We start from the raw sequence: 26,751 nt of genomic DNA, 5'->3' as shown, positions 1-26,751 counted from the left end.
CCCTTCACCCAGGCTGAACCAAGCGCTGGAGCAGTCAGGCCGCCACACCCAACACATCTGCACAGCTGCTTATCAATGGTGCTGGTCATTAGTGCAACTGGTTGGGGGTTAAAACGTTTGGAGGGACAGAGAAAGCAGGGACAATCAGTGGAGGTTGGCAGGCATTTTAATTAGCCTGAATCTCTCCGGTCAAGGGGATAGAATGGAGCGGAGATGGCATCTCTGGGAACGTATAAAGCAAGTGGAGAAAGCAGGAAACAAAAGAGGCAGATTCAAGGAAAAGGGACGGGGGAGGATTCCCTCACTGTGTGAGATATTTATATGCCACATAAAATAGTCTCTCATGAGAACATGGGTCAGTGTGTCAAGTTGTGAGATGCAACAAATACACATACCAACGTATCTTGTGAAATTTTAGAAGTAATTATATGAAACATGGAATTTAGAGGGATGTACTTGGGAGACCACCCTGTGAATGAGGAGAGAAAATGTTCCCATAGGGGGATAAACTTTTAGCCATGTATGTAAGTAGCTTTTGATGGAATTCATTCAAGAGGACACGAAAAAAGAAAAAACCTAGAGAGCATGTTGTAGGCCCCGTACGAGAAGCTGGTCAGCATTTTTCAAGCCCTTCTTTTCTCAATGCCTCCATCCCCTCCATCCTTAGGCTCTGCATCCCCTGCCTCCTCCCTCTGGTTGTTTGGTTAATCAAACACACGAGAGTTTGACATCAAACACACTCCTCTACAGGAGCAGCTGCGTTGAAGCAAGTAGCTGCAGGATCCAATGGAGACGTGGAGGGAGACGAGGCGATGGTGGCGCCGGGGTCAGGAATCCTGCCACGTCCCAGCTGCTGCTTTCCATCTCTCATGGACCACTTCTGCTTTCAGAGCTGGAAAGAAAAAAAGAAGCACAAACAGAGCTGCAAGCCATGAAAAAAAAAGTGTGACAGAGAAAACAGATTAAGGTAACAAGTTGGTTGTGAACAAAAACATAGGAAAGGACCATTTTTCTTTCACTGCAACTGGAATAACTTTCTCACAAAAAGACTCATTGAGCTTAATGTTTCTAGAAGAGTTTGTAAACTGTATGAACCATGTAGGCTTAATACATCCATTGTGTATTTAACAAAGAATACTGACTGTTGCTGGTATTTTGGGACTTTTCTGGGTTCTCTTAACTGAGCAGGAGCGAAGAGACAAAGCATTTACACACAAAGCACATGCATAGAATAAATTCATCTCACTACTAACCTCCAACCTTTTCTTTTTTTTTTTTTACCAAATTGAACTGAATAAAACTTAATCCCAAATGGAAATTTTACTGTTGCATTAATCAGTACTCTCACGTGCAATTTCGGTGCTCACCAGCAAGAGTTTGGCCACATCTGGCATGCTGGCTGCAGCACAGAAATACTTTTTTTTATTATTGATTCACTAAGGCAGGTGCATCTTCTTTTCTTTTTTAAGAAATCACTCAACAAAAGGATCAGATGATGACTTTGCATTTGAAATTTAAAAATGTTGGACATTTTTCTTTGCTCTTGTTGTCTGATGTCGATGCATTAACGTTTCCTCTTTGTTAACTGATGCAAACACCTGAGGTAATGGTTTATATCCTGTCTGTGTTAAAGGAAAAATGAGAACCATGGGGGCTAAGTGGTGGATTACAGGATGATAAAAATGACAAAGTACCTTACAGGGGGAACTGAATGACCAAAATGATAAATTAAGAGTCTGTGTGATTTTTCCAAGACTGGCAGTGTGCCATAGTGTCATGGCTTCATCACATTACCTACGTGACAGTGCCAAGTTTTGTCTTGAGCTAGCCCACCCAGGATAGTGCTGGTATGGCCGCGCGCACGCACGCACGCACGCACGCACGCACGCACGCACGCACGCACGCACGCACACGCACACACACACACAAGCATAGCAGGTGCATGTCCCACACTCCCTTTAATTTCACCAAAAAGTTAAAAAAAAAACAAAAAAAAAACCTTCTTGCTTTTGGAAATATCTCAAGAGCTTTCAACCACAAACTGATTTAGTTTTTATTTTCAATCATTCATTATTTTCAGGCTGATTTCAATTCAATATGCAGCTGAAACATCAGATGCAGCCTCACAGAAGGGCCAGAAACTACAGTAAAAAGGACATTACAATCCAAAAAGAAAATGTAAATTAAAAAAAGAGAGGCAGGACTAGTCGGGAGAGTCAAGCAAAAGGGCTGACATGAAAAGTGAATGGATTTTTTTTTTGTCATAGATGTGGAAATCCTCCGAGCAGAATCTCAGCAGACAGCACGGGTGACACTTGTTACACAAAACCGATGTTAAGTTCAAGTGTGTTAGTGTAAAATGTCAAAGTGAAGGTGTATGGGTGAGAGTGTGTGCATGTGTGGTGAGGGGAGTATTAAACTTAATGTCAATGAGTTGGGGGCACATTCCTCAGTTGATTTAGTACGCATTAAGTTGAAGAGGAATGTGTCAAAGCTGCGAGGGGTTTAGCCCACTGCGGGGTAAACTGGCTGGGAGGAGCGAACTGGCCGAGGCAAAACTGACGAACCAGCTTGACAGATGACCGATGCCCGGCTTAATGTGAGAAGGATGGAGGGCAAGATGAATGAAGAGGAGAGCGGAGGCAGGCAGAAGGAGCAGAAAAGGAAAAGTGCAACTGACCAAGTCAGCATGGAAGTTTAAAGAAAGAAAAGAGATTAATAGAGATATAATGTTTAGAGGAGGAGTCTGTGTAGACCTCAAAGGCATGTGCTGAGATAAGGGAACGAGGGAGAACTAAGTCCAGTCAGGAGAGGAGAAAAGGATGCCAAAATTTGGGATAAACGGAGGGGAAAGAATGTGAGAAAAAGTCACAGGGACCAGTAGGGACCAGTGGGGACTGACGAAGACTGGGGGTGGGCGGGTGGAATAAGGCTCGAATCAAAAGATTTTCAGAAGCTTATCTTTATTAGCTCAAGATGGTTTGATAGTTGAAAGAAAAAAGATACACAAGAAAAAGAATGCAGGACTCTTTTCTTAAGGTCCCATTTATACATCACTTGCTGAGTCATTTGTGCAACTTCGACATATTGCAGGAGATCAAAGGAAAGCAACACAAGCTCATATTTTTATACTCTTTTCTTAAATAGAACACACAAGTAATGTCTCAAAACAGCTAAATCACACTGCTGTATTGACCCAATGTTACAAACTGTAAAATGGTGCAAAAGCTTTCAGCTAGCATTATAACGTCAAACAAAATCAGTTTAAAAGAAAAAAAAAAAGAAGCATCAAGTAAGACGTTTGTGTGTTTGTGTTGAAGATTTCTTTAGTCCTGAGACAGCGTAAGCATATCAAGTACAGTTGTGTGTTTCAGACTCCGTGTGTGTAGAGCAGACTGATAACACTGATGTGCCTTTGGATTAAAACAGCTCACAGATCAGACCCTGCTGCTGCCAGTAATAAGAGGAAATTTGTACTTTACAGAGCGACGTTTTCCCAAAACATGACTGGTACACACACCACGTACAAAAACTGCAAAATGTTGATGGACAACTTGAAAGATTTTGCTTATTTTTCCTCGTTGTCAACTAACAGGGGCAAAGACCAAGAAGAAATGAATCCTACTGACAAATATTGCCTGTGAGTCAAAAGTCTAGTTGATTGTTCTGAAGCATAGCTGTCCGAAAACTGGAGGAACCAGAGGGAAATTTAAACTTTAACAATGACCTCTGCGAAGTTTTAGCACACCTGGGGTAAGACTGATAAACAATTAACACGCAAAACTGTCTTTTATAAAGAAGGAATGTGAATGATTTACATTTACTTGAGAACGCGTGCACACAATTTCTTAAAACCAAGCCTAATATTGTGCAGTGGAAACTGAAAACAAAGGAAAATAAATACAGAATTTAAGACAGAGAAAAAAGACATGTCATATGTTCCCCAGGATGTGCAGCAAACTCTGTTAACCTTACAGGATTTACTCTCAAAAGACTAAAATACATTTCATAATTCATTATTCATATAATTAAGTGACCAGTGCAAAGATTTTTTTTTTTCAGCTTTTGGACAACGATGACCTCTGTGAAACGCATGAGCTATATCGTGCTATTGATGCACATGTAAGACGTTTAGTAGTATGACCAATTCATGTTGGGTTAAGGTATTTTCACGTTATCTGTACACCAATTTTTTTAAATAAACAAATTAAGAATTTAACTTCCAACAGAAAAAGCGTATGTAAGAAGCAAAACAAGGAATGTAACAGCCAAGATTTTATTTCTTCATACCTCTAAAGCAAGAGAACTGGTACGTCATAGTGAACATGTGTATGTGGAGTCTAATTTCATTTAAAAGTGGTACCAAACACACCCAAAGGGTAAAAAAAAAAAAAAGGCAAATAAAAACCAGCGAGCAAAGCTGTGTACCCATTTCCTCACGTTGTGCGTAAAGATGACTTTACTTCAGACATACTTCATAAATGACTTGAAAGTGCAGACCCCATTCTTTGTCAGTCTCGGATGCATCATATCCAGCAGATCCACTGTATGCATGACTCATTTACAATTTATCACGAGTTAAATGATCTCCGCCTTCGCTCTGGTTTGCACACCCCCTACGTGGTGGTTTTCTACATAAAGCTACATGACAGCACAGATCGAGTCAAAGTGCACAAGGTAAAAAGAAAGAAAAGCGCAAAATGAAACGTAAAAAGGCAGGAAATAAGTGCTCCATTACTGTGGATGGAAAATCTGTCGTCTTCACCCTGCATCCTCACACCCCACGTCCCACCCACTCACTAAAACTGTGATGCTGATGTTGCACAACCCTGCTGGTGAGGCCCTGTGGGAGGGTCCGCCCTATCACACGGTGAGAGAGATGAAGCTGTTGTATCTCTGGATGTTCCTCTTGAGGATCTCCGAGCACGGCCCCAGCACGCGTTCAAAGCGGGGCCTGTCCAGTTTCACGCACTTGAGGGGCCCACGGGCCACGACCGTGGCTGCTCTGGGACGATTCAGCAGCAGGGCGATCTCACCTGGGTGGAGAGGAAGAACCAGAGAAAAGGGGGAAATGTTAGTTGATGCTTCAAGTCCAGCATATTTTTTTGTTGGTTTTATTTTTGACACTTTTTTTAAAGCAACATAAAAACATGATTGATGCACAACTTTAGCAAATATTATGACTCATATTTGACCTTACATTTGTATCATATACCAGATTTTGGTTTGAATAATAATGCTAAAAAAAGGCAAACAGGCACTCACCAAAGTAGTCCGAGGGTCCCAGGCGTCCAACCTCCACGTACTCCTCATTGTCAGACCTACGCTGCAGAACAGAGGCTATTCCCTGGATAAGGACACAAAAAGAAAGAGAGCTGAGGAGAATAAAGGAGACTCGGAGGTAGGAGAAATAACAGGTTGAGAAGAGTGAAATAAAAGGGGAGTATGTATGAAAGAGGGAGCGATGGAGGGGGGGGTGGTGGGGGGTTAGCAAGAGTCTGAAAATCATCAGGAGGATTAAGTCGAGGAGAATTCCTTTCCTGCAGCAGAACACAGGTGTGCAGGATTTACTATTTTTTCTGTGAGAAGGACACCTGCTCTGTACAACACATATGAGCTGAAAGATGACGAGTCCTTCCATGAGGGTATGTCACAGAAAGATTGGTTAGAGCTTTATTTTCTCCAGAGTGCAACACATACAAATATCTATGCTCTTTAGAAGCTCGACTGATTTGTCTCCTTCATATAACAACTCCGGCGTTTAAATGGCCTGCACGTTAGTGAAGACACACACAAAATCCACTCTAATCATGTTGCTCTTGGACCACAGTTGCCGTGTCTTTCAATAAAACACAACAGACAAAAATGCAGGCCGTTCTCACATCTGAATCCAACAGCTGATAACTTCTGGAAACCGACCGGACTCCGCAACCAACCACGCTTCTTCACACGCTACCAGCATCCACCGGATGTTGTTGTGGGGATGTGTGCAAGTGTGAGTCATCAAGTACAAGCGAGGGAAAAAGATTTCCATTTACTCTGCCCAGCAGATGACATTGGCTCATGGTGTCAAGTTTTGCAGCTGTTGACAAACTTCATCTGTCTATGAGAATATGTTTCAATATTTATCTTTCCACATGAACAACCCAGCACTTGTCTGAAGAGGTGCTGGCAGCGATAAATGCATAAATGTGTGTCTAACCATTGCGTTTGTCACATGTAAGTGTAGATATATGTAGAGTATACAGTTTGAGGACAGATACCTGGACATTTGCATGCAGTCCAGAGCTGCTGCCATTGATGGCAGCTTGACGGCAGATTAACATTTTGCTGGGGAACTTCCCAGTTTGTCTTGGACCACTTATAAGAGACGTGACCGTTCCAGCAACCCCTCACTGTTTCTAATCCTTCTCTGCTCCTTTTACTCCCTGTGCTGACCAGGCTAATAATGCTAAATATGAATATAATGAGCCTTAATGAGAACCCCCAAACTGCCAGCGACTCACTGCAGGCAGACAAAGGTGAGACTGTATTTCAGTGAAAGGGACGTGTGTGACTTGCTGAGTTTGTGGTAGAAATGAGCTGTGGAGAGGTGGGGGATACTATCCAAGTAAATAATAGTGTGTCAACGTCCTTTCCAAGTAATACCTGGACAAACTGTGCCGTGATGCTATTACCACGTCAACATGAGACAGAGGGGAGAAGTTAGCTCTCGAATAGGAATCTCCGGACCACTTTAAAATACAGCAATAATATTTGTATTAAATTATTGCTGTTTGTGATGAGTGCAGTGATAATGACATGTTTGCTCTGTAATGTTTAGTCACTAGTTATTTACTGTTGATAAAGCACCTTTTCTGCATAAAGAACCCAACAAAAGTGGGATATAAATAGCAGAAAGACCACTTACTCTACACTTCTGTGATCTATTTTCTTTCTTTTTTTTTTTGAATGTCACACATGTGGTGTTATTCCAAAGCACGGCTTCCAAAACTTTCCAACAGTTTCGCCAACATTATGTTTTTGGAAAAAGTTTTGCCGCAGGTTTCGAATTCAAAACCTGTTCAATGCAGCTATGTTAATTGACGTGTATAAAATATAGTAATGTCATAATAAAGATGCAGAAACTGTTAGATGGCTAAACCATCTGTTTTGTATATAATTCTAACCAACAAGTGACAGCGAAAATAAAAGAGTCAAATGTTCTTGGACAACATCGGTTCTGTGGCTTGAAAGACAGCGAGGTATCGTCATGCCTTCGACGCGGTTACATTCAAGTTGCGATGTTTATATAAAATAAAGGAGAAAGCATTTAGTAGACTGCAGAAAATGGTGGGTTCCTGGTCGACCCCCCCAGGAGTTTTTCTGGGTGGAGATTGCGTCCTCTCCCTGTGCATGTGTCAGTTTTTCTCCGGGTATTCCAGTTTCCTTCCACAAAAACACGTTATGTCAGGTTAATTGGTGATTCTAACTTGTCCACAGGATGGTGTGTGGTTGTTTGTCTGTACGTGGCCTTCTGATGGACTGGTGAGCCATCCGGGGCGTACTGAGAACTGGGACAGGCTCCAGCAGATCCACTGGATAGGAGGAGATAGATTATAGATACGTTTTGACGTTATTATTGTTTGACCATTAAATTGGCTTCTACTGAAATGCATCCAACATGTAATGTAACTGAAGGATCCAAGTAAGAGCAGGAGGCCAACTTAAAAGATTTGATGCATTTCTAAAAACTGGCAGGAAAAAAGGAAGAGCCTTTTAGAGGACTGACACAAACATAGGTGCTTCAAATGCACATGCGCCCTCGTGTCCATACACACTGACTTATATTACGGTGCATCGTGTTGCAGTATATCATGGGTGGTCAGCAGCCCACGAGGGCAACAAGGGACTGCACACTCATTATTTCAGTATAACTCAGTACTGTCATCTGCAGAAACACTCAGATGACTCTGTTGTGGGGTGTGTCAGTGGCAGACACGAGAATGAGTTCAGAGTCATCTTGAACATGAACAAGACAAAGGAAATGACTGTGGATTTTAGGGGGGCAGGAATAGGTCAAAACGTTATTTCTATTCTGGGTGAAGAGGTGGAGAAGGAGAACAAATGCCTCAGTGTTCATCTGGACAACAGACTGGACTGACAGCACTGAGCAGAGGAAGCCTGGGTCCTTCAGTGTTTGCATCAAGGTGTTGCATGTCTTCTAGAACTCTGCAGTCATCTCTCCTCTCTCTGTTTTTCATTCTCTCTGTATGTTCTCTCTTTTCCTGCTCTGCCCAGCTGGCCTTCGGCAGGAGGGTCCCCCCTTTTGAGCCAGGTCCCCACTAGGGGAGTTTTTACTCGGGGGTCATGTTCCTGGTCTCTGGAAAGCGCCCAGAGACAATTCTGTTGTAATGGACACATATAAATGAAATGAAATTGAATTATTAGGGGAGTCAGAGAATAAAAATAAACCACAAATGGAGAAGTCTGGCTCTGTTGTGGAACCTCCAGAGCTGATCGGCGAAGAAAGATGATTCATAAACTGAAAAACATAATGAGCAACACTAAACAACCTAAACAGCGCAGTCGTTCCACAAAAAAGCATCTTAAGTCCAAGGCTTCTTTAGATCCTGAGATCTAAATCTGAACTAAACTGAAAAAAGAAGTAACCTCTTCAACTGAAATAATGGCTGCCAATAAAGTAGGAAAATAAATCTTTTTACAGAAAAGTACCTTTTTCTCAGTAAAAGCAGAACATTGTTCCAAACAACCTGCAACAGACAATCTGGAGGTACTTGTCTTTACTGAACTCACTTTCTTGCTTTAGTTTCCGTATCACGTTGCAGCCTTTTTCTGTAGTTGCTGACGACAATGTTATTAAACAATACAGAGACAATTCCAAACATGTTCATCCTTTTAATCATTTAGACCCAAAATATGGGAAAATAAAGCCAAGGGTTGAAAGGCTTCTGGTATTCTCCTTTAAGTACCGTTTTATCCTGCTAATATGCAGTCTATGCACTATGCAACAAAAAAGATGATTAAAGTTCACGTTGGGTTAGGAGGTCAGACTTATATCTGCTAATACTACAATTTTCAGTCAAGAAAATTTTGCTTCCCATAATTTTTGACATATTTTCTTTTCACTGCTCACTTTTTTGCACAGGAGCTGAGCATGCTGTCTTATATCATTTGGAGTCTTACAAATGTTTGGAATTGCGGCGGTGGCGCAGACATCTGAAGGAAAAATGAATGGTGAGAGAGAAAGGCGGAAGGGGCACTGACTGTGTTTACAACCCGTGGAATACTCTCCTTTCTATTCTTGTCCAAACAAAGAGAGTGAGACAGCGCAGCGGTGCCCCTACAGTGGCTCATTTGTGAACAGGCACATCCAGTGTGGTCCAGATAACTATCTCATAGTGTACCACCCCATGGGCACCACTTTGCTCTGCAAATATTTCGTCTATAAACATTGGCAAGCTTCCCCTAACTCGCACACGCTGTGCAGGACTGCTAACAACAAAAGACAGCAGAGGAGATCAGTGAAAGAGAAATATGAATCAATGAGAATTAAGCCGCAGAGACGCAGAACAAAAAAAAAAAAAAAAAAAGAGTATCATGAGGAAACTAAAGCCTACATGTACCAGATGATGCATCAGCTGAAGGTAAAAAGTCAAAATGTTGCATGTGTGACGAGCACTGTGACGGTGACATGTTCTGAGAAACAGGCAGAGATGGAGGAAGGCGTTATTCTGAGTAGCCTGTTCGTGAGGCCACCCAGCATCACAGTGTCTGCACCTTGTCATTCAAACACCAACACACCCGCTGGGCTCACTTACTGAAGACAACAGCATTTATCACTTTTACTCTCATCTATCTGTAAAGCAAACTGAGAACTACTCTAAAATGACATCAAAATCAGTTTACTCAGTTATAACCTCTTCCTCTTTACCTTACTTCTCTTCTTTCCCCACAGGACCCCATTTTTTAACTGCAGTGATTCACGGCCAATGAAAAGAGCAGTGTTGAATTCCGTTAGCTGAATTACATTTCAGCAAATCTGTGTAACAGGCAAACACCGGGAGATATATTGTAAACACTCCACAAAGAGTTTCTTTTCTGCATGACCCACAGGGACCCTTTAGATCTCGTCAGTGTGGGTAGCTTTGTGTGAGGTCAAAAGACAAATAGAGATAACTCATGAAATACTGTTTAGACTGATGGCTGGAGCAGATGAGAATGAAAACGCGAGCCTGTCACAGTGAACATCCATCACATGATTTTACAGAGTTTTAATTCTGAGGCACAAAGGCAGCCACTTGAAATGCGTGCATTGAACTTATTTCTAAAATCAGTGATTTGTGTCTTTTCCTTGAATCATCTCTACATTAAAGTAAACTTCTGCCATAAAAACCTACAAGTTTAATTTAGATTAACAATGAGTCAAGAGCAGAAAAAGGTCACTGGATATGATGGCTTTGCTCTTCTTTCTTCAATATGCATGAAATGTTAGACGTGTTTTTATTTATTTGGAGCCAGTATAATCAATTTCAAATGCAATACTATTGGGACCTGATTCATGACTTTGCACTAAATACTTCAGAGTTGACCAAACAACCACCTCTGTCCCAACACTATTTCAATCCAGTGAATCACAAGACCATGTTTCATGACTTTCACAGACTTTCTGCCTTTCCGATTTTCTGCAAGTTTATAAACCCGTGACCTGAATTTATGCCACAAAGAAATAAAATTGTGCAAATTGAATGAGTACGGTTATAAGCTATGGGGAAAAAGGAAGTGAAAAGCAGAGGGAGTTGATGCCAACAGAGGTGAAAATGCCTTCTTCGCTGCTCCCAGAGCCCGTAAAGGCTTGTTTGTGTAGTGTGAGAAAAAAAATGTAAACATGCCACTTTTCATTAGGGCCCCGTTTCTTCTTCCAGCCAATGAAAGTGATGGCTCTACACCCCACCTTTGTTAATCTTTCCCAACAGCAGCATGTAATTACTGATTGTGGGTTTGTCTCTGCTGAGCCACCAAAAGCGCGGATACACCAGAAAAAACTGAGAAGAGACAGATTAAGATTAAGAGCGGGTGAGAGTGGATGAGAGAAATTAGAGTGTCTGACAACTCAGCTCTATGTGCGGCAACAATTAGAGTAAAGGGAGGAATATCAAGAAAAATCAAGCATAAAAGGCCAATCCTGCTATCGTTCACACCTTCAAAATCCTCCTCTCCCTCGCCACTTGTGCCCATCTGCTCTACCCACATCTCCCTGCCATCGTTGACGCATCTCTCTCCGTCTATCTCTCCCTCTCTCGTCTCCCTCCCAGGAGGCTGGCTCTCCTGACCCCGTGTGAAAGTCAGCAACGCACATTCCAACACGGTCCAGTCTGCTCTGGGAAAGTCAGGCTGCACGAGATGAGGTTGAGAAAAAATCTGAACCTCTGTTGGGTGTAAAGGCAGGTGAAAAATTGGTATGTATGGTGCATTAAGATTAGCTCATTAAGGTTTGTTAAACCTTGTAAACGAAAAAAAAGAAGAAAAAAAGGGGGATCTGCAAACTGTTTCTCATCTTTAGTGTTAAGAGCAGATGCGCCGTGACAGATACGGAAAAGAAACTCAAGGACCGAGACCACAGACTTCAATTTGCTGCCAACAACAACTGAATCCTGGTTTGTCTCTTCCCTTTTCGCTTCCTTCTGTCCTAGCATCGTGTGATCCCCTTAGATTCTTCCACATATTTTCCATATTTTTCTCCTCTCTGGGATGTGCAAAGTCTCAGACTGATGAGTCATGGATTGCTTTTTACAATATTTGTGTCTCTTTCCATTTAGTGAAGTCAAACGGGCTATTAAAGGATTTCCGCAGCTTCATTTGGAGGATTTGAACAGCGACTGTATAATGTGAGATATGTAAAATTCAATAAGAAATAAACAAGGATACTCTATTTTACCATACTGACCTTCAGTTTTACAGGACTGTTATTTCTTGACATGAGAAATAAACCTTTCCTTGTCAAATGTGCATCTAAAAGTCTACTGTGTATGGAAAGTTGATCAGAAATGAAACCCACTCATGCTCAAATGCCCTCAGTCGTGTTCTTATAAAAGGTCACTCTGTGGGTAACTGTTAACAAAAGACAGCATATTGTCCTCTAAATGTCAATTTTGGCCAAAGAGAATGGAATTCCTCAGTCGTTATAATTTCACGCTTTATTTTGAGGGAGTCAAAACAATCCTCACATCAGATGGACAATGCAGGAAGTTTACTCAAGTTATATTTACATCCTGCCATATCTTTATGCTCCTCCAGGACCGTTTGCCTTGTTTGTTTTGTCTAGATTTGACTTCAAGTCAGAACCTTAACTTTGTGATAATGGTTACAGTTTTAATACTGTGGACTGATCTGGAGCCAAAAAAAACAAAAAAAACATACAAAGTATCAGTGTCCAAATGTATGTGATATATGTGAAGGGAGGCATTGCTTTGAGAGTAAAAAAGATGGATGAAAGTAGGATGGAGAAGACAGGGAGAGTGTTATGCTTGAAGGGGCACAGGTGAAAAGAAAGAATGAGGGTGAGTCAAAATAGGGCTATGGACTAATACATCACTCAGCTCCTTTGATAAAATTCACTTCTGGCTTAACCACTTCTAGTCCCTGCAATCAAAGCACTAGGGATGGGCGGTATGGACAAAAAAATGTATCACGATAATTTCTGGCATTTAACCCAATAACGATAAAAAAAATACCAATACAAAAAGTTTCATCAACGGGAATATTTCTTTCTTTCAGGCTTATTTCTTTCTTCTTTCTTTCTTTCTTTCAGACTCATTTCTTTCTTCTTTCTTTCTTTCAGACTCATTTCTTTCTTCTTTCTTTCTTTCATGCTCATTTCTTTCTTTCTTTCAGACTCATTTCTTTCTTCTTTCTTTCTTTCATGCTCATTTCTTTCTTTCTTTCTTTCTTTCTTTCTTTCTTTCTTTCTTTCTTTCTTTCTTTCTTTCTTTCTTTCTTTCTTTCTTTCTTTCTTTCTTTCTTTCTTTCTTTCTTTCTTTCATAATCATTTCTTTCTTTCTTTCTTTCTTTCATGCTCATTTCTTTCTTCTTTCTTTCATGCTCATTTCTTTCTTTCTTTCTTTCTTTCTTTCTTTCTTTCTTTCTTTCGTTCTTTCTTTCTTTCTTTCTTTCTTTCTTTCTTTCTTTCTTGCTCATTTCTTTCTTCTTTCTTTCTTTCTTTCAGGCTCATTTCTTTCTTTCTTTCTTCTTTCTTTCTTTCTTTCTTTCTTTTTTTGACGGTTTATCGTGAATGGTAAAATATCGCCCATTCCTACAAAGCACTACTTGCAAGAAAGACTGATACAGACTCAGAAGATATGGGACAGACGTAATAACTGGCAGAGAAAGACACCTGAAATAAAGTCTTAAAAATAAGACAGGAAAGGAGAAAGCAAAGGACAAAACAGCAGTCGGCGAACCCCACATACTGTTGACGGAACCTTCTTGACTTGACTCTGGTGGAATCTGTGTAAGTATGGAGTTAATCAAAAGTGTGTCAGGATGACAGGCGGGGGGGCCTTCGTGAAGCCGCGCCAGGGGCCCCAGTTCCACAAAGCCCGTAGGGTGTGTGTGTGTGTGTGTGTGTGTGTGTGTGTGTGTGTGTGTGTGTGTGTGTGTGTGTGTGTGTATGTTATTCTTTGCACAGGAATTGTGGTTGAGGTCTGGGGCAGGACAGCACCACCAGGTAATCTGCCTGCTGGTGGCAATAAGCTGGGATCAATTTCAATGTCAGCAAAGCGCCCACCTACAGTTCCGCATGCTGACATGTACATCAACCCTCGCAACCATCTGATGACACGCGCAAGGTTTCAGGCCCCAAACGTCAACACTCGTAGGCTGCAGGAAATGTGACAGTAAAGGAAAAGTACCAGACACACTGCAGCGATGTATCAGTTCTTACCTCTGTAATAATGAAGAAGTCATCACCAGGCTCTCCCTGCACCACAATCTTCTCTCCATCTTCAAACTGAACAGGCTCCAGAGCATCAGCCACCGTCAGGCGCTCCCACTTATCCAAAGACTCTGTGCATGAATGACAGACATCAATCACTTAAAAAAATAGCACTGATCACTGGAACAGCTAATGCACAAACTTTTATCCATTTGTATTTCTTGGTCACACAGGTCACCTCTCGTTTTTCCAGTGAAATGCTGAAAAAAAAAAAATCCCATCTCAGGCTAATCCAGTCATTCATCAGCAACCAAAGCATCTGAGATCCCCCGACTACTCCTTCATTTCTTAGAGGCCCACAGAGCTCAAAGATCTTAAAACTAAGTCCTAAATCTATTCTGCTGACACCGGATTGTGGTGACAGGGGTCTGTTATATCCCCAAGACATTAAAGTCTTTTTACCACAAGTAAACTAAAGAATGGAAGATACCCCTGTGATGGTGAGGTGATACGTTCAGCTTTAGTCTTAAGTGTTTGTGAATAACTAACCTTTTATTTTATTTTATAGAATTGAATTATATACAATAAAATGTAATTCCCCATCTAACTGAAATTCAATATACAAAGGCGTGAAAAATCTTTTTCTGAAAGGATTTAGAACATGTTAAACTTCCCACTGATCATATCTGTGTATTGGTTTTACCCTAATGGTTTTTTGTTAATCGTCACGTGGTTAGTTCCAAGTATATCAAGAAAATGTGGTTATTAAACAGAATAACAAATACCTATATCTCTTTGTGGAAAAAATGTTTCAAGCCAAGAAGTTTAACAGAACCCAGACATGACAATTAAAGAAAATGTGCCTCGTAATGCATCTTTATATACAAGTTTGACTAAATGAGGTCATCCTTCTTTCACATTTCAGCATATGATTGTGGTTTAATCTTAACAGCCTACACGTCTACATGTGGAATGTGACTTATCTGCAGTGAAAACACTCCTCGTCCTTAGTTTTGTCTAGATGAAAAGACGATTCATTGTTTTGGTTTGACTAAGACGTGAGTTGCAAGTGTAAAAGTCCAGCAGGAACTCTTTGTCTGGAAGGATCGTCTCCTCATGTGATCAGAAACCTACCCCGTCTATTTGGGTGTGTTTTTATAAATGTGTATACTTAGGATTAACTAAGATAGGCCTGGCGATTTGGAGGTGTCCATTGTCCCCTCCAATGGGGCCGAGGTGTCTGCCGGACCCAGATGGATGTCTTCTGTCTGGCTGCAAGCTAAAGGCAGCAGGTCCCACAGAAGTGATCCTTAACGGTAAGGGAAGTAATATGATACACAAATGTCCTGACTAAAGAACCTACACCTCACGCTTCACCAAGCCTGCACCCACTCAGATCACCTTTTTGCACACATGCATAGTCTACATCCAGGGAACTGGCCACTGAGCTATTGAGGCCTGTTTGAGTGTGTGCGTGGGGGAAAAAACAACATTTGTTTTTTCTCCCATCACTCCATGACATCAAGAGCTTGTACCCAATTTCGTGGCCATCTCAAAAATCAAAGACAAACAATAACACCCCCACCCTCTACCCCTCCTCCAATTCAAAGAGGCGGAGAGGCAAAGCGACAGAAAGAGAAATGAGGAGCGGTAAAGCACTTCCATGAGGGAGGCGGGTGTTTGAATACAGGCCTCAACAAGGCTGTCAGAAAGGGAGCCGCGGAAGAAAGGAGGTGAATGAAAACAAAGCGGACCTCAGAAAGTAGTTCTCCTAAGACCTGAACTGAGTGTATGTGTTTACTCACCCAGCTAATAACTCTGTACAGGGGGCATGGCCTTACTCTATACACCGCACACACCATCAGGTGGAAAGGGATGAGATGTCACTTCCAATTGCAACTCAATTTGGAAGTCTGAATGAATCTCACTTGCCATCCCTCCAAATCCAGTGGCCTGTGTAGGCTGCTGTTGCCTGAATTCTAGTGAGAACGGGAGGCTTAACTTAACTCCCTATTCTTTAATTGTCCACACAAAGACATCACAGAGTGTGACTGACTTAAGCATTAACACTGTGAGTGGATTAAGACTGTACACACAGACTTTACTCAGATGTGGGACTCGTGTGACAACGTGTGTCTGTGTTTATGGGGGCTAAACTGCAATATACGTTGATTTCACTGCCTGCAGCCTGAACGCTTGAAGCTTCTCAAAATTAAGTTATAATATGGTAAACACATGCAAACACACGCATTCTGCAGCATACTGAAGAGAAACAATTCAGTACCACAAGGAAGCGTAATAGGTTAATGTGTCCATGTGTACAGATTATTGTATTGTCCTTACAAAGGATAAAATATTTACATTTACATTGTTTTATAAATTAACATTAATATGATGTAATTCCTACCTGTAATCATATAATCATTCATGTGCAACTGACAGAGAGGAAGAGTGGAAGGACTGGGCTCAAACTTTAATCGCCCGTGTGCCAGCGTGCAGTTTTGTGTTTTGTGAAAGCGTAGAAACGTAATGTTTTCGGAGCCTAGAAAATGTATTAATTCACCCACATTTGATCATATATGGCATTTTCGTATCATGCATAACACACGTATGTTACAATTTTAAAAGGTAAATGTAAATATGAAGTGGAATCAATTTAAAGCCCTAAAAAGTGTGAACATTACATGATTTTTGGACATCTGCTATATTTTGTGCTGTGGACCAACTTAGCTATTTCACATGAGACTGTAGTAAACAGGAATTTAATCACAGACAACTTAACATGTAACACACATACACACACTTACCGAGGATGGAGACTTTACTGAGAAACTCTTCATACATCTTTCTCTTTCTCAATGTGCTACCCTGTAAATCAAACGGAAGGAGTATATCAGCCATTAGACGTGCTCCTAAATGGTACGGACACACTGCAAATCTGATGTAAAATGAAATTATTCTTCACAGCGTTCACGATTTAAAGAAGTAGTTTGGATTGACTGTATATCACAAAGGACACCATTCTCCTCTTTCACTATCAATACTGAGGAATTTGTAAAATAAATCACAACTTTTTGATTTGTACGTGCTTCTAAAATGTTGCATCACAGTGAAATCTGAATAAATAAAAAATGATTACTTTTCTGGACCTTGAAGAAACATGCACTTGCTTTTCATCAGAGACTTAGAAAAGCTATTATGAGGTTAATTTTTGCAGATGAAGCATATTTGTGAAGTTCATATTTAGAAACTGCGTCTCTTTAAAAATGCTTCTTTCAACGTTTGTGCACTCTCCTTGGATATGTTGCACATGTTGGTCACTCAGTAGTCCCCTACTGTCTTGGAAAGCTACACCCCAAACTAATCCATGAACGTTCACAGGGTCCTGCTTACGGAGGTATGCATTAGATATGTGGTAATGTTGATTGCATGTGTGTGTGTGTCTGTGTGTGTGGCCCACCCCACCCACCAGGCAGGGGACTTTCCCCTTTCTGCTGCTGCCATGAAAATCAGGTGCTTCCTGACAAGTCTAGACCCAGAGGACCCCTTTCCCTAACTGAATTTCTCCTTCACTGCACAGAACCACTCAAAAAGAGCGGGAGAGAAAAAAAACAGTGAAGAGAGACGATCTTGTCCGCCCTGTGTCTGTCTTTGCATATGGAAGTGATATATAGAGGCTTTGGGTGTCTTCAATGCAAGTCAAACTCCTGCCTCTAATTTCATATAATTTCAAATTTTGTCTTAAAAGGGGAGAAAAATCTTCCCAAGTGAGTCAACGTCAAACTCAGGATCGTAAACAACTTGATTAAAGGAATTTTAGCCTGCGCAGCCTCCTCCTTGAATAAATGATTCGAGCGTGTCTGTGTGTGTAGGCAACGCATGCAGTCTGTTTTTAGTTCTGCCACTTATGTTTTGCTGCTGTCTCTGCAGGAATGAAACTTGCTCATTACGTGAAAAAAACTCTCTATTTCTAACACAGTCTCACTTGCACCTTCATGCTCACACACATACTGTATGCCTTTTACCTTTCACAGACTTTCCACAAAGATTACAGAGCTTAAAGGCTTACCATGCGTACATATCAATAAATAATACAGTAAGTCTGATTTGTGCAGCTGCAGCAGGATGGGCTGGCCATGCCTCAGTAATGTCTGTAATGTAGGACTTGACTGGGGTTGGAGGAAGGCAAATGATGCATTTGCAAGATTTCTAAATGAAGATTTTCAAGTTCGTGTTTATTTAGTTAGTGAACATAATTTTTCTCTTTGCATTCTTTCTTATCTGGATCCGTCCTAATCCATCCTGTCTACTTGGGAGGGCTTGAGCACATGTGTCATGATTGAAACTCCTACTCCTCTTGGACATAATGCCACTCCTCATGTGGTTAAAGATGAACCAGCCTCTGTGTCTGTTTGCTGTCTTTGAGGCAGAATCATCAAAGACTTGAGGTGTGGAGCGAAGCCAGACTAAACCAACTGTACCTAACGCCCCATCTCTATCACCTTCATCTGCGTCCAATGAGAAACACTAACCCTTGGTATGATTTCTCCTTGTTTCCTTTCGTCATGTGCTCTGTTTGTTGACAGTGTTCTGTCAGATTGTTAATGGCTTTGTCTGTGACTGTGTGTGTTTAAATACCAGAATGACACAAGGTGGGTATTGTGTAACTGATGGCAGCACAACTGGGAGAGTGTTTTCATAGGGAATGGTTTAATATTGTTTGCTACATGTACTACTGGATAAACAGGGATGGGATGGGTGATGGGGTTTGAAGGGGCACCTTTGGGCCAATATGATAACAACCCTGATATATTTTATATAGACTGTCCACCCAACAAAATCCTTTTTTGGAATGTTTTCAACCTTCCTGATAATTTACTGTGCCATTTTTTTAGCTGCTGCATTTGGTGCAAATTTAGGAACATAATACAACATACTTTCCTTTACTTTGCAAATCAAAAGTCGAGGCAAGAATGATGGGCCCAGTAACAGAAGGAATAGTGTCAAGACAGAACTGAAGCTATATCAGGTCAGACCTAAAGCTTCTGCCTGTCCAGTCTATTTTTGGTCAATATATATGTTTGCAAGGAAATAGATAACACAAGCATATTGTAGATAAGATATGAATCAGGTTGCACATCTCAGCAGAAACCTGCCTCCATCACATCTGGAGGACAGATCATATTCCTAAACTAACTGTTCAACTGTGTGACTTAATCCTTGTCTCTTTTTTTTTTGCAATAGGGGATTACAAATAGGTAATCAATCTTTAGGCCCAGGCCCAAATCTGGTAATTGTGAAAAATGTCTTAAGGGGTATCTTGTTTTGTCTAGTCTAGTTGAAAATATTTTTTTGCTAAACACTAATATAAATATAGTGTATATATAATAAAACATATTGTATGCAGCAAACAAAGGTTTAAATTAATACCAAAGATATGTCCTGAAAAAGAATTGGTGACTTTGGGTTCAAAAATACCAAAATAACACTTAATCTTCATCTTAAACTGAAGACCCAGCAGAAGAGGAGGACAGAGGAGCAGATGTGAAAACAATGAAACCATCGGCAGTGACGAGCACCTTTCGAGCTTCTAACTAACTAGCTGCAGACACAGGCACTAAACATAATTTTCACTGGGAAAGACGCACACATATCTACACAAAGAGGGAATGCTCATTGTGTTGGCTGACGAAGTTGCCAGAATACCACACTTTGTGAAAACAGCTTTACAAATCATTGACAGCAATAATTAACTACAGGTTCACATAATTGAATTCGGTTTCACCCCGTCTACCCTCCTGCTGGTGCTGGAAGAAACGGAGAAATGGGAGCTGCAGAGAGTGAGAATCCTCTGAAAGAAAGGTTACCCGGGCAGATTGTGCAGTCAGTTTAACTATGTGCTTAAGAGGTGACATGAGTGTTCGGCAGACCAGTGCCAACTTAACACTGAGCTGAAGGGCCAAAAAAAACAGACTTTATTCCATCTCTAAGAATTCTTTTAAACATAAAGCAGAATTTTCAGTGCTGGCATTGGCAAAGACTCAGATACCACAATAGATGGAAAGGTTAATTGGAGTCTGTTTAATTCATTTGGAATAAGGTCTTAGGAATACTTGAAGAAGTGCTTAGTGAGACAAAGAGTCTCATGCTGATACACATAAAATAATTAGTCATTTTAGTGTGAGAATATGTCTGTGTATGTGAGTGAGTATGACAGCCTGGGTAGAGCTCCTTGTGTTTCCACTTGAAACATTTAGACATTCCGACTAGATAAGCTCCTGGAGCGGGAAGTGTGTGAGCAGGCGTTATGACTGACCCCTTTTCTTCTCTGAAGCCCTCACTTACTCCACTCTGCTTGTACTTTTGTTTCCTCTTTCTTCATCTAGGAGACCTAGGGACATTAAAACGGGAGGAAAGACTCACGGGCTTTTGTGTGTTTGTGTCAGTAAGTGCATGCAAGTGCAGTTATGTGGGCGAAATAAAAAAGGAAAGCACTTGTTTTAAGTGTTCAAGGAGTCTGCAGTGGCTGAGTGGGAGAAAATATTTCAAGTCAAGGACAATGAAAGATGAGTGTAGAGAGTGTACTAAACTACATTTTTATTGTGTGAACTTGTGCTTATTTCAGTGCTGAGTGAATAATTGCCAGCGATCTATGTGTTTAAGTTTTAATATTTCATTTTTCCGATTATTAGGATTATTAGACTATTATTAAACATTATTAGAGGTCCCACTTGAATGCTTGAAGGCATTTGACAAAAATCTCAAATGTCATAAATTGCTCTCAAATCTCAGTGTGTTTTTCTGCATTAATGATGGGATCAAGTAAGTTTAAATTAGCTTTGTCAAGGGAACTGATCCAATCCCATACCCTGGCTTTTGGATTTTTAAGTTTATAACAGTGAAGATGTATGTTATCTTTGTTGGTTGGGAGTGCATAGTACCCAGAGTGGCATTTATAAATAAAAGCCATTTCAAAAAGTTTTATTTTTCTACCTCACTGTCAGCCCTAAACCGTCCTATTCAGAGCTTTTGTGAAATAAACATATTAAAGTATAAGGGACAAATTATGTAATATCTTTACTTCACTGTCGAAATCTAATTCAAAGTAAATATAGTAATCAATAGATTTTTCCATACTCTCCCGAGTTTTTTTCCCATTTGGCGTCGTAGCACAGACTAGGATTAAAGTGGTTTCACTGGAGCCTGATTTATGCTCGTCAAGATGCAGAGTTTAGGAAGCCAAATTATCATCTGGCCATTTTTACCAGAATATACAATTTTATGTATACCTTTTGAACATTAATATCTAATATTGAAAGCATTTTATATTTCTCTTATATGTGTATTGTAACCTTAATAATAGAAACTAACCAAAAAGTGCAGATTTCACAAGTAGTTTTTTCTAAACGCAAAGAAGCAGTTGAAGCCCCCGCCGCCAAATGTTCCCACTATATCCAGCCTGGTTGCTCAAAAATGATAATCTTGGGTTACATGTTCAAAGAGCTTTCACATTCTATTACCACAAAGCTTAGTGATGTACCATATGTCGGTGTATTGATGTTCATACCATGAGGATGCGTCGGTAGCTGTCTCGGTCGATGCCCCACAGTTTAAGATCCGTCTTGGCCTTGACAGTAGCAGCTCGAGGAGTCCCATAGATGAGGGCCAGTTCTCCAAAACTACCTCCTTCTCCAATATTGGTCACCCACTCACCATTTACATAGACCTGCAGAGACAGCAATGGAAATAGTGATGTGCAGGGTTTTACAGAGGGTTCAATGTTTTAAAAGAGTAATTGCAGGGTGGACTCTGAGGGATTTCACTTTTTTCTGTCGTTTCATTCTCCTCCTCGGTTTCTGGGCTGCTTGGATATGCTCACTAGGCCTGTGCCCAAGCATCTGATCTGGACTAAGCCCTCAGATGAAACCCTCTAAAAGGCTTTCTATCCCTCTTATCTCTCCATCAATCCCCTTTTTTCCTTTGTCTTCTCGTGTGAGAGCCTCCCCTGTGATTTTCGAGTGGCAGAGGTCATACAACTGTGGTACACGCTGCGGGTCTGTTCTAACATCCAATAAACACGCAAACTCTTATGGTTGATCACTTACGTGTACACACATGCACATCTCTACTTAGGTCAGCCACTAGAGTCCCACAGACAATACAACTTCAGAGAGGCTCATGGAAGCTGTCTCTGGGGTCGCTGCGGTTTCACCTGTCAACACACTATCCACTATCTTGTTGACATAATAACACACAGGGAGAGGAGGAAGAAAAAGAGTAGGAGTTAAGGAGGGCTTACTCCTCTGCTTGCAGTTGGGAGCTGCCAGAATTGTTAGAAGCCATTATTCAGATTCAGAGTAGACCACAGGGGACTCATCCTTCACTACAGCCTGGAATGGCTTCAAAGAGATGAAGAATGCTGACTGTGGTTACCATGCATTATGGCCAGAAGAACAATTATCTGCATGCTGCAAAGTGTCACATCACAGCATTTTACTACCGGTCTACAGGTAGCCTTTGTTCATTCTCCTGTTCATAAATCCTGTTAAGTTTCAGGAACACTTTCATTCAGCTCCTATATTGGTAGAATTGTTTCAAATGCAAGAGCAACAGTAGAGCTGAAGTTCAAACTTGTAAAAAGGCTGCTGACTCTACACAGATAAACAGAAAAAAAGAGTCAAGTTTCGAACAACATTTGATGTCTTGCAGCTGTCAGTGAATTTTCAATATGCAAACATGAGTAGCAAGCTGTGTGTGGCTGGTATGAATTAAGAAGCAGCAAATCAAAAATACTGGACGGTAGATGAGCAGGCAGTATACTTGCCTGTGGTTAATCAGAGTTTGTTTCTCTGGGCATGCCTGTGGGCTTTTTAAGTGTGTGTGAGATGGAGTGTGTGTAAATTTAAATGCCTTGGCCACTCTAAAGAATAATAAAATAAGCTGACTTTTGCAAAATAGTTGCTTGTTAAGATAAAGTACTTCAGCATATTATCGTATGCCTTTTGTTCATACAATGCCAGATATATGTCTTTGAACCAAACTCAATGCTTTATTATAAAAAGCATTTTTTTCTGATAAGATCATCCGCCGTTTTGGAATTAAAGCTTTAATTTATTTTATGGGGAACCCATTTAAATACAAGTCACTGTTTGTAAGCGAAAGGATTTGTGTGCAGGCATGGAGGGGTGTTTACATTAGTGGCAGCTTTCAGGGAGTTTATGGGATACTGGCAGATTTACACCCCTTTCTAATGAGAGACATCTCCACACTCTAATAACCTCGGCACTGATCTTGAAGTGCTTTGGTGCCAGGGCTGTGGTTGGGCGGCAGCCACCGTCTGGAGACATGGAAGAGTGGATGGTTAGAGGGATGCACAGAGCAGAGATTTGTCGAAGGGTGAGATTGAAGAAAGACCTCAAAAAAGGCATGTGCTAAATGACAAGGTCACATGGAAGCAGAAGCGCTGGGGAGAGCCCCGAGACGACCGCATCTAATTTAACATGTTGGGAGAACAATTAAGACTGAGCGTAATGCTGCAGGCCAGAGTGCCACTGCAACTGTGGATCTAATAGAGAGTTGGGTTAGAGCAGCCCAATGGAAAACCGCAGAAAGAGAGTGAAACTATAAGGTTGGAAAATGTTGTAAATGCAAACAAGAACATCTGCTCAAGAGTTGTGATCACTTCAGGCTGAAAGCACTGGAACAAGAGTTCTCAACAAGATCAAGCAATTTTAAGCAACTTTCAGATAGAATAAAAAAACAGAGACAAAAACAAAAATAGTATTTCATTCGAAATTTAAATGCGAGAGTATGATTGTCATACACAACATTTTCATCTCTTTTTTCCTCCTGCTTCAGCTTCACACTGAAGAAAAAAGAGAATAAATTTAGAAGCAAAGTAAAACTGTTAACATACAAGTCACTGCCAACCATGGCCTCTTTAACCAGTGACAGTATATCTTTTGGACTTGACTTGGCTATGAGAGTTGTTCAGAGGAGGAGACATAAGTACTGAACGGTACAATGTAAAGGAGAGTCCTTTAAAAAAGTGACTCTCCATTTCAATGAACTTACTGTATCTGGAAAGCTAGAAGACGTGATCAGAACATAGTATCTCTTTCTCGATCAGAAGAACTCTGATACGACCTCTCTAACGAGAAGGAGCAGCTGAACCAAAATGTTTTGCAGCCTTTCATGTTTTGTCATGACATGTCTGTTTGTTTTTGTTTTTTTAATCAATATGCCATAACCTGCGTACCTGGGATATTCGCATGCCCATTTACCTACTTGAGTGCAGAGGAAATAACGCACGGTTAGAAAAACTGGCTTCAAGTTATGACTTAAATGATTTCTGATCAGTGTGATAAATTTCCAGAGAGATATGTTTATATTAACTCTTCTTTTTCTTCTTTAACTGCATTTCCTGTTCTTAATCTGATCAACATATAAGCCTGAGTGCAAAAATAAATCTCCTTTTGTTGCAAATGATCAGGGCTCACTCCTCTTTCACAAGAATCCAAAAAAACCTTGCACAGCTTCACTAGACACATTTGATAAAACACAGCATGAAATAAATCAGAATAAGCGAAAGCAAGAAGAGTTAGCTGTTCTGCAGTCTGTCTGTCAAGGCACCATCTCACCACTTCCTTCTTTCTGCTTAGATAGGTCAATGATACAGAGAAGTACAGCAAAGCTCACCAACCCGCTTCTCTCCTCCTAACCACTATTTCGGTGCTTGCTGCAGTAAGCCGATAAGGTCACTTCCTGTTTAACTTTCCATCAACTCCCGTTTTATCTCTCCACTTAACTCTATCACTCTGTGTCAGGCTTGCAAAGACAAAAGATCTTCTCAGTTTGGGTGCCTTCAAACAGTGCTCAAGTCAGAAGCGCCATGTTCTGATTGTCATCAGAGAGGAACCAGACTTTGAAGAGAGAGAAAAAAAAAAAGAAAAAACATGGGGGTAACTGTAAAACCTGCCCATGTTTGGGAGAGAAATATTGCCTCAAGATGAGTGACAAATTCTGGGTTTCCCACCAAGTCACAATCTTTTTAACAGACTGCTGTTTAAAAAAAAAAGGTGAATGAAAGCTTATACTGGTAAATTGCACATTGGAATCCCCTTTAATGGAATATTTTGGGACAACTGTGGCTCATTAGTTTGGAGTGTGCCATTGGAAAGTTTGTGGTTGAACCCCTTGCTTTTCCAATCCACATGTCCAATATCCTCGGGAAAGAGACTAAACCTCATATTGTGTTTGTGTGCGAGTGTGTGTCTCAGAGAAAAGCAGAGCCTTAAAATCGCTTTTTAAAAAACTGTATAGTCTAAGAAATCATGTATGAACCCTGTTATTTGGTGAGAAGAGAAGAAAAGGCGGTTTACAAATGCAGTCCATTCAGCATTCACTCAATTTACTTTGATTTGATTGATTTAATCTATGATGTACGACAAAAAGTGACAAAAGCTTTTGTGTATACACTCATATGTGTTAGCCACTTACATCCACTTCACCTTGGTCAATCACATAGAAGTTGTCCCCTTCATCACCTGGAGGAGAGAGACCGGGAGAAACATGGACATTTGTGAGGGACATCAAAAAAAAAAAAAAAAATAATGTATTTGATATGTAATCCAGGTTTTGTGGCATTCTCTGACATATGAGCTAGCGAAACCCTATTTTGAAACCATCAACAGTGCTCCAAATCATTTTTATAGTTCTGTGAGCTTTAGAAAAAGCACTGTACATTATTGTCTTGCAAATTTTGTTCTTTATGAGGAAAGCAACAGCTGAATTTCTTGTTCTTAGCTTCTTAAGAAATAAAGTTCTTACAAGCCTCAGGACACACCCAGTTTCAGAGGTGCTTGCGTCTTAATGCAGATTTAACTGGGCCTGCCAAAAGTTTTGTGAAATAGAGCTCTCATCGGCAGAAAGCAACAGCAGTCTTCATTACTGGTGCATTTAATAGCGGAAACTTTGAAACAGAAGTGCCTGAGCATGCACGGCTACAACACCTCATGATGATGTAAAAGAATAGGTAGACACAGTGGAGCATACAATTACAGCCATTCATTCTCTTTGCACTGTTCTACATGAAATCCTATGTTATATTTAGATTTGTTCTGTTTATTGAGGGTTTATTGAATAACCACTGAGAAAAATGGTGTTAGTCTTTCCAAATGAATCCATGAAGCGAGTCATGGGATCTGGCCTGTTGATGTCCGTTAAAAGCATCTCGTCTGGAGATAAGGCTAAAAAAATGACAAGCGCTCCTTTAATTATGCTATCCATTACATAGGGTTGAGAGGAAATCATTAGGAAGAACTGACAGTCACATACATGAGTACTACAAAGCCCTGCCTGCAGCTACTTCTTACAATTAGACATGATGACAATAAGGAATAAACGCAACTTCATTCAGAAGCACAAGCAGCCAGTGATACATTAGTCAAGATGACACAAGTATGCATGTCAGTGTGCGTTTTAGGTACCAAATTAGTATGTGACTGTGTGTGTGCGTGCGTGTATTGCTTGTGTATTTTCACCTGAAGAGTTGAAAGGCTGAGAGCACCCTGTGAGTAAAGTTCACAGGAGTTCACACGCCTAATTAATACTGAGTGGAGTGGACTGCTCGTTAATCATACAGCTCTATTTGTCACACAAAAAAGCTCCTTGTCTACCTTAAGGTCTGTCCCAGCGAAGACCCCAGAGACGCATACACACACAAACTCGCAACCTGCTGCAACCTGGCCCTCTGCTAATTTCTCTTCTTTCTTTCATCTCATCTATCGCTCTTTCAGTTCCCTCTCACTGTGTCTGTC

The 26,751-nt window shown here is 40.8% G+C and overlaps 1 protein-coding gene across 3 annotated transcripts in view; it reads right to left on the bottom strand.

Annotated features, from left to right (window-relative positions):
* Positions 1–2,954: 2,954 nt before the first annotated feature.
* The window catches only part of prkar1b (protein kinase, cAMP-dependent, regulatory, type I, beta), a 60,066-nt gene continuing 36,269 nt past the window's right edge, over positions 2,955–26,751 (bottom strand). For all 3 annotated transcript variants that reach the window (XM_061711941.1, XM_061711942.1, XM_061711943.1), the window contains 6 exons: positions 25,433–25,479; positions 21,501–21,659; positions 16,741–16,801; positions 13,943–14,064; positions 5,266–5,347; positions 2,955–5,036 (listed from right to left, as the gene is read on the bottom strand). In XM_061711941.1, coding sequence (XP_061567925.1) covers positions 4,864–5,036; positions 5,266–5,347; positions 13,943–14,064; positions 16,741–16,801; positions 21,501–21,659; positions 25,433–25,479 — 644 coding nt within the window. In that variant the 3' untranslated portion in view covers positions 2,955–4,863. The remainder of the gene's footprint in view (positions 5,037–5,265; positions 5,348–13,942; positions 14,065–16,740; positions 16,802–21,500; positions 21,660–25,432; positions 25,480–26,751) is intronic.

The sequence above is a fragment of the Cololabis saira genome, chromosome 21, assembly GCF_033807715.1.
Source record: "Cololabis saira isolate AMF1-May2022 chromosome 21, fColSai1.1, whole genome shotgun sequence".
NCBI classification, from domain to species: Eukaryota; Metazoa; Chordata; class Actinopteri; order Beloniformes; family Belonidae; genus Cololabis; species Cololabis saira.
The sequence above is the reverse complement of the archived record's forward strand: the minus strand, read 5'-3'. Positions and strand labels throughout refer to the sequence as shown.